The 8149-nt window shown below is 33.6% G+C and overlaps 1 protein-coding gene across 1 annotated transcript; it reads left to right on the forward strand.

Annotated features, from left to right (window-relative positions):
• Positions 1–4129: 4129 nt before the first annotated feature.
• On the forward strand, positions 4130–4642 carry LOC138348710 (uncharacterized). Its single transcript, XM_069298281.1, has one exon. It carries the CDS (start codon positions 4130–4132, stop codon positions 4640–4642), a length of 513 nt encoding a protein of 170 aa, XP_069154382.1.
• The last annotated feature ends 3507 nt before the right edge of the window (positions 4643–8149 follow it).

The raw sequence follows: 8149 nt of genomic DNA on the forward strand, positions 1-8149 counted from the left end.
GACGATAATACATTTACTTAGTAACTAGGAAATTGCCCATTTGCCTTGAATCTTGATGCAACCAATGTGTTTGATGAAATTCTCAATGAAAGATAAATGGCATTACATAGTATTTTAACTTGACTTCTTCTAAGAATTACATCTTTGTAGTGATTGCAGAGAATAAAGAGAAACCTCTGATTTTCCTCTCCAATTGAAAATTTATCGCGGACAAAAGTTAGCAAAATATTCAATTGGATAGTGTGAGTATGATATTAGAGAATGTGATGGTTATAATACTACATCTATAATGGGAAGACTGTTTTGTTTATTCTAATTATACTATTGTTTTCTTAAACATTTCTTTGCCTTGAAATTTATTTTTTGAAGTCATTCAGTCATGAATATTGGTATTAAATTAGGAGAACAACTGAAGCATTCTAATTATTTGTTGCTCTGTTAACAAACCAGACTATACGAGGCTAAGGTGCTCTACTGCTCCTAATAATCTCTACTCTCAATTTACGATTGACAAGAAAAAAAACTTTTATACCAATTTCAAAGAAAAAGAAAAAATTCTTACTATATTGAATGAGAAGTGTTCAGCCTCTGCTGCATTTACTTACCTCTCAGAAGGTAATTTTAGTTTTGTTGTCTCGCAACATAAAGCTTTTTTAGTACTTCTCTCATTTCTAAGTCGAGATGACCCAAAAAATACCTTGTCTCATGCAAGTCTTTCTATATTAAATTTGAACTCAAGAGGTGATTGAGGTTGTGATGTATGACCATAAAAAGGAATGTGGTATTTTTGGAATGACCAAATTCATCTATACTATAACTGAAAGTAAATATTTTATGCAAAATGTCGGATATCCAATATTTAGAGAAGATGGTGATGCATCTCATAAACCTCTTGACATTGTTGTCTTATCTAAAATGAAACAATATGTGCTATGAACAAGCTAAAGAAAGTAGGATTGAAGTTTAGTCGTAAATTCAATGTTCTTATTCTTTACAGATAGGGCAATTTCTCCCCCTTTTATGTGTTTTCTGACAATTGTGTTTATCTTCCGTTTTTCTAAATTTCTAGGTAATTACTGAAAATCTCTCTGAAGAAAAAATCATTTTGAAGAAAATTTTCAAATTTATAGACTCTGATAACAGTTAGACAATTACATTAAAAGAATTGAAAGTTGGTCTTACAAAAATTGGTACAAAACTTTAAGAGTCAGAAGTTAGGCAGTTGATGGAAGCGGGGTTTTCCTGGTGATTCCTTATTTTATGGTAACTGTTCCTTCTCTTTTTAGCTCATATGTACAACAATTAAAATTATTCATCATATTCATTTAACAAAGAATCAACATTTTCCTGGCCATTTCTTATTTTACGTTTATGATTCTTTCGTGAAGTGACATTATTTCTTACCGATTAATAAGTCCACATTACTAAATGAAATGTTTTTAATTATTAGATGCTCTCGAAAATGATGTAGTTGTTCTCAATGTCCTTAAGATCATTTGATATGAAAAGTATTTGGCTTCAAAATATCATGAAGTTTGTGTGCATAGAGTGTACTCATTAATGCATATAGTTGGAATTTTGATTATCTCAACAAGGATAAGAGTGGGTATGAAGCTATCTACCTGGCCCTCCATATTGTTAGGATATACTATTAACCATGCGTTTTGATATAGTATTAATATTGAACAATTGTTTATTTATTTATTCAATTCAATAATGTGTTACATTAAATAGATCAATTGTCATATATGTGTCCTTAACTTATATAGTAGATGATTTGGTGTATAGAGTTTAAGCTTATACACAGAAGATTAAATCATCAGTTCTTATAAGTTAAAATTTATAGTTCACAATCATAGATGAAAATTTGGACAAAATCATTAGAAAGATTGTAGCACGAGATTAAATGTAATTTATCTTGATTATGAGAATGGCATAGTTCTAACTTCTCGTGCTAGTGCATTTGGTATGTATTGAACGGGACCAAGCAGAGATAGTTGTTTTAGACTGACTGATAAAAACATATTCTCTAAACTATTAAATGTACTTATATTCTTAATCTTGATATAATGATTATGATCTGTATATATTATTTATCATTTTGATTTATTAAAAGGTGAGATTTTGAGATAGGTCAATATGCCTAGTAGATTGGATGATAATAATATACATTGGTGAAATAATTAGTTAGTTGATGAAATCCATGTCTCAGTATAGAGATTGATGATACACTTTTTATGAGAAGCTTGTAAGTTTTCATGTGTAAATCCGGCTGGTAGATTTATGAATCTGGCACATGAAATAAGTTAAGTATTGTTCTAAAAGAAGTTAATCATTGAATTAAATTCGTCAGTAATTTAATTTATTGATTAGTATCGGTAATCTTAACATGGGGAATCAAATAAGTGTTTAGTGGTGAATTTCGAAATAAATAGAGGAGTTTAATTATGAATTTTTAGTGCAATGATTTGTAATTTATTATGGCAAGAATAATTCAAATTAATTATTTAGAATTATTTCCATAATAGGAAGCCTCAGTAATAAATTCTGTGGTCCCTCCAGTGCCCAATTTAACTAGAACTCAGAATCCTATTTTCTAGTAGAAGATGGAAAAGTAGCGTGTGTTTTCTTTTAAAGGAAGAAACGTGTATTTCAAGTTCTTGAAGAAAAAGGATTTGCTTTTCTTCTCCTCTTTGGACTAGGAAGACATCTCTATAAATAGGGATCTTCTAACCTATATAGGATAGAGTATTCTACACAATACTTGCCCACCCAAGTATTGAGAGAGTTCAATTGTTGATTGGGATCACTGTAGAAGACTATAGAACTGGAGTTGGATTTACTTCAAGATATCTGCACACGCTTCAAGAGGTAATCCTGAGTTAATTTTCAGCATACTTTGTATGTGATAACTATTTGTCATTGTTATTTATATTCATGCAAGATGTATGATTCTGGAATGCTTCCGTTGTGTATGCTATTTTCCAACAATTGGCATCAAGAGCCATACTTGCATCTTTATAGATAACCTAAAATATGTGTATGTGAAATTGTATGTATGATTCGTGGTTGTGAATTTTGTTTTATCACGAAAAGGACAAAACAGGAGAAACTTGAATTGGTTTGGTTTTGTTTAATGCATACAGTAATATATAGTTATTTATGAAAATTAATCACTAAATCCTGATAAGTATTTTCACGAGATCATGCAAAATTTCGTACTATATGATGAAGAATTTTGGAAAGAAATTTAATAGCAGCATGCACATGTCGTTTTTTTTGGTGGTGTCTTCTTTGTGAGATAGCTCAGAATTTTTTATTTTCTCATTAAATCGGCTGGTTGTTGTTGGTATATTAAGAGAAGTGTTGGCTGAAAAAAAATTAATTTAGCTAACGTGATTTGGTTGAAAAGAAATCATTGATTATTAAAACAGTATGGGTGTAATTTTCTTGTTCAGGTTATTGGAGTCACAATTTTTATTATTTTTAAATCTTAGTGAACCAAGATTATTTCTAAATTTTACATTATTATATGTTAACTTCTCAAGAGGTATATATTAATGAATATGTATGAGATGACACATGGAATGTATTGGAGATTTGGTGTGAGCATATTTTCTTTCTGAAATTTTTGTTGTTTGCATAGTTTCTTTCTAGAAATTTGTTGGCATAAAATTTACCAAGAAAATAAAATAGTGATGAGTAATTTAAAAAAAAAAAAATTACCAAGATTAAATAGTAATGAAGTATTAAGTTTATGTGTTGGCTTAGACCTTCCTCCCCATCGGATGAATTTAATACAAGTCATTACGTATTTAATCGCTAGTTTGATAATTTGTATTAACTCTCCTAAACTGAGTAATATATGATTGGATCAATGCAACTAGAGGATTTTCACTTGACTTAAAGTAACAGTAGACTCTCCAACTGAGTTAGGTCTGTATAAGTTTATGGAGTGAATAATCGGTCATTATATATGTATATTGTATGAATAGTTCTCCAATCCCAACGATTGGCTATTTAAGATGCATGAATGTATATGTATATCATGAGTTTGAATGTAAATATTCAATATTATATGACTATGTTATTGATCTATTGTAACTATTTCTTCAATCTCAGATTCAACATGTCTCCTTTTAATTCCATTAGTACTATTTTGGGTCAAAACAAACTAGAGGGTTCTAACTATGTTGACTGGAGGAGAAATCTTGACATTGTGTTAACTGCTGAAGAATATAAGTTTGTGCTTCATGAGGAATGTCCATTGAAACCAAATGATCAGTCGAGTGATGAGGATAAGTTAGCTTATCAGAAATGGCGCAAAGCTGACGAGATGGCGCGATGTTACATTATGGCTTCAATGTCAAATGTTTTGCAACATCAACATCAAGCTATGTTGTCTGCTTTTGAAATTCTGGAGAATCTCAAACAAATGTTTGGATACCAGGGTCGATCAGCTAAGCAGACTGCCATGAGAGCTCTCATGAACACTAAGATGGTTGAAGGCACTCCTGTAAGAGACCATGTTCTGAAGATGATAGGTCTTCTAAATGAACTAGAGGTTTTGGGGGCTGAAATTGACAATGACTCCCAAGTTGAGATGATATTGCACCTGATAGTTTTCAACAATTTTGCCTAAATTATAATATGAATAAGATGAGTCTATCTTTGGCACAATTGTTGAATGAGCTACAGGCGGCAGAGACCCTTGTCAAAAAACATGCACCATCAATGGCACTTAATGTTGAGAAAGGTTCTACTTCTAAACCGCAAGGTGGACAGAAGAAGAAAGAGTCTCACAAAGCTAGGGCAACTGCACCTCCAACTGGAGGAGTGAAAAAGTCTAAGGGTAAGTGTTTTCATTGCAAGATGTCAGATCATTGGAAGGCACATTGTCCAGTTTTCTTGGCCAAGAAGAAAAACAAACCAGGTAACTCACTTTCACTTGCCGTTGAAACATTTTTAGCGGATGAATCTACCACTTCATAGTGTGTAGATTCAGGAGCCACTGATCATATCTGCACTACTATGCAGGGGTTTCAAGAAACGCGCAAGCTGACTAGAGGTGAAGTTTAGCGTTTTTCAAGCAGATGACTCTGCAGCTCCAGTTTTAGCATTAGGAAATATTACTTTTTCGTTTGATAGTGGTAGAGTTTTAATTTTAAAAGACGTTCTATATGCACCTGCTGTTAGAAGAAATTTGATTTCAGTTTCTAAAGTTTTGAGAGATGGTTATGATGTTAGTTTTTCTGATAACGGTTGTGTTATTAGTTATAATAAACATCTTGTCTCTGCTGGTACATTGATTGATGGTCTTTTTATTATTAATGTCTCTTCGGAACTGTAACAAATCGTAGAATTGAATAATATTAACCTTTCAAGTAAAATAAAACGTTCTTCTGATTTTAATAAGACTTATCTATGGCACTTGCGTCTATGTCATATAAATCTAGATAGGATTTCAAGGTTGGTTCGAGATGGACCTTTAGGTTCATTAAAAGTGGAGGCACTACCAACATGTGGATCTTGTTTAGAAGGAAAAATGACTAAGAGACCTTTTTCCTCAAAAGGAAATAGAGTCAATGATAAACTAGAGTTAATTCATTCTGATTTGTGTGACCCAATGAACATTCAAGCAAGAGGTGGGTATGAGTACTTCGTGACCTTCATTGATGACTACTCAAAATATGGATATATATATTTGTTGTACCGTAAGTCTGAATGCTTTGAGAAATTCAAAGAGTTTAAGGCTGAAATAGAGAAACGACATGGAATATATATCAAGTCATTGCGATCTGATCTTGATGGCGAATACCTCTCTAATGATTTTATTAGTTACTTATCAGAACAAGGAATTACATCTCAAATGTCTGCACCTAAACGCCACAACAAAATGGTGTAGCAGAAAGAAGAAATAGAACTCTTTTAGAAATGGTTAGATCAATGATGAGTTACTCTGATTTGCCGTATTCGTTTTGGGGATATGCCATAGAAACTGCAAATTACATTCTAAACTTAGTTCTTTCTAAATCTGTTCCTTTGACACCCATTGAACTGTGGACTGGGCACAAACCTAGTTTGAGACATATTCGGGTTTGGGGATGTCCAACACATGTATTAAAAGGGAAGGCAGAAAAATTGGAACCTAAAACAGAAGTATGTGTTTTTATTGGATACCCTAAAGGAACGAAAGGTGGTATGTTTTATAATCCTAAAGAAAAGAAGGTCATTGTGTCTACCAATGCCAAGTTTCTGGAAACGTATTTTTTAACAAACCATATTCCTAGAAGTAAACTAGTTTTACAGGAATTGAGCAAAGAGAAAACGAATCAATCTACTGAAAATAATGAAAACCAAATTCAAACCCCACATGTTAGAGTTAACATACCATTGCATTATAATAGTGGGAGAGATGTTAACAAACATAAAATTCTGCAAGTACAAGATCTTGAAAATTCATTGCATTAAGGTAGTGGGAGTAATAATGAGCAGATTGCATTAGAGGAAGAAGTTGTTGATATCTCTGCACCGCAAGATACTGAAGATAACATGGAAACTCAAGATCCTAAAAATGATGTGGTTCCACCACAAGATCATAATAATGCAAATCTCTCTGAACCTGCCCCTGCAACTGTAGTGTCTCGTCGTAGTGGGAGAGTGATAAGAAAACCACTTCGGTATGCACTCTTGGGAGAGTCTTTTGATAGAATCCCTGAAGAGTCGAATACCGAACCTGTGAATTACGATGAAGCACTACAAGATAAAGATGCAGAAAAATGGATTGTTGCTATGAAATCAGAAATGGAGTCTATGTACTCTAACAAAGTCTGGGATCTTGTAGAACCACCTGTAGATGGAGTCAAACCCATTGGATGCAAGTGGATATATAAGAAAAAGAGAGGAGTAGATGGAAAAGTGCAAACTTACAAAGCTAGACTTGTTGCAAAAGGGTTTACTCAGAAAGAAGGGATCGACTATGAGAAAACTTTTTCGCCAGCAGTCATGCTTAAGTCTATTAGAATTCTCTTATCCATTGCTGCTCATTATGATTATGAAATTTGGCAATTGGATGTCAAGACAGCTTTCCTTAATGGAAGTCTTGATGAAAGCATATTTATGCGACAACTAGATGGTTTCATAGAAAAAGGAAAAGAACACATGTTGTGCAAGCTTAAAAGATCTATTTATGGATTAAAGCAAGCTTCTAGGGCATGGAACACTTGCTTCGACACTGTAGTCAAGTCTTTTGGTTTTGAGCAATGTCTTGATGAGTCTTGTGTGTACAAAAAGTGGAATGGGGATAAAGTGGTGTTTTTGGTATTATATGTAGATAAATCTTGCTCATAGGAAATAATGTGGGCTTGATGAATTCAGTTAAGAAATGGTTGTCCACAAACTTTGATATGAAGGATTTGGGAGAAGCTGCTCACATCCTTGGGATCAAGGTTCTACGTGATCGCAAGAAAAGGATGTTAGGTTTATCTCAAGCTCTTTATATTGATACAATTCTTACCAGGTTTAGCATGCACGATTCCAAGAAAGGTTTTCTTCCTTTTAGACATGGAATTTCTTTATCTAAGGATCAATGTCCTAAGACAGATGAGGAAACAGAAAGCATGAAGACAGTTCCTTATGCATCAGCGGTAGGAAGTCTCATGTATGCCATGTTATGCACTAGACCTGACATTTGTTTTGCCGTAGGCATGGTTAGAAGATATCAGTCTAATCGTGGACGAGAACATTGGACAACAGTTAAGCATATAATCAAGTACCTGAAAAGGACTAGGGATTACATGCTAGTCTATCATTCGGATGAGTTGGTGCCCATAGGGTACACAGACTCAGATTTCCAGTCTGATATAGACTCTAGAAAGTCGATCTCAGGAAATGTGTTTACTTTGGGAGGTGGAGCCATTGTTTGGAGAAGCATCAAGCAAACCTGTGTTGCTGATTCTACCATGGAAGCCGAATATGTAGCAACTTCTGAAGCAGCTAAGGAGGCAGTGTGGCTCAGAAACTTTCTGAAAGACTTAGCGGTTGTTCCAGCAATAGAAATGTCACTTACAATGTTTTGTGATAATAGTGGAGCGGTTGCAAATTCAAAGGAACCACGAAGTCATAAGAAGGCAAAACACATTGAGCGAAA

Source organism: Solanum lycopersicum, chromosome 5 (genome assembly GCF_036512215.1).
Source record: "Solanum lycopersicum chromosome 5, SLM_r2.1".
Classification (NCBI taxonomy): Eukaryota; Viridiplantae; Streptophyta; class Magnoliopsida; order Solanales; family Solanaceae; genus Solanum; species Solanum lycopersicum.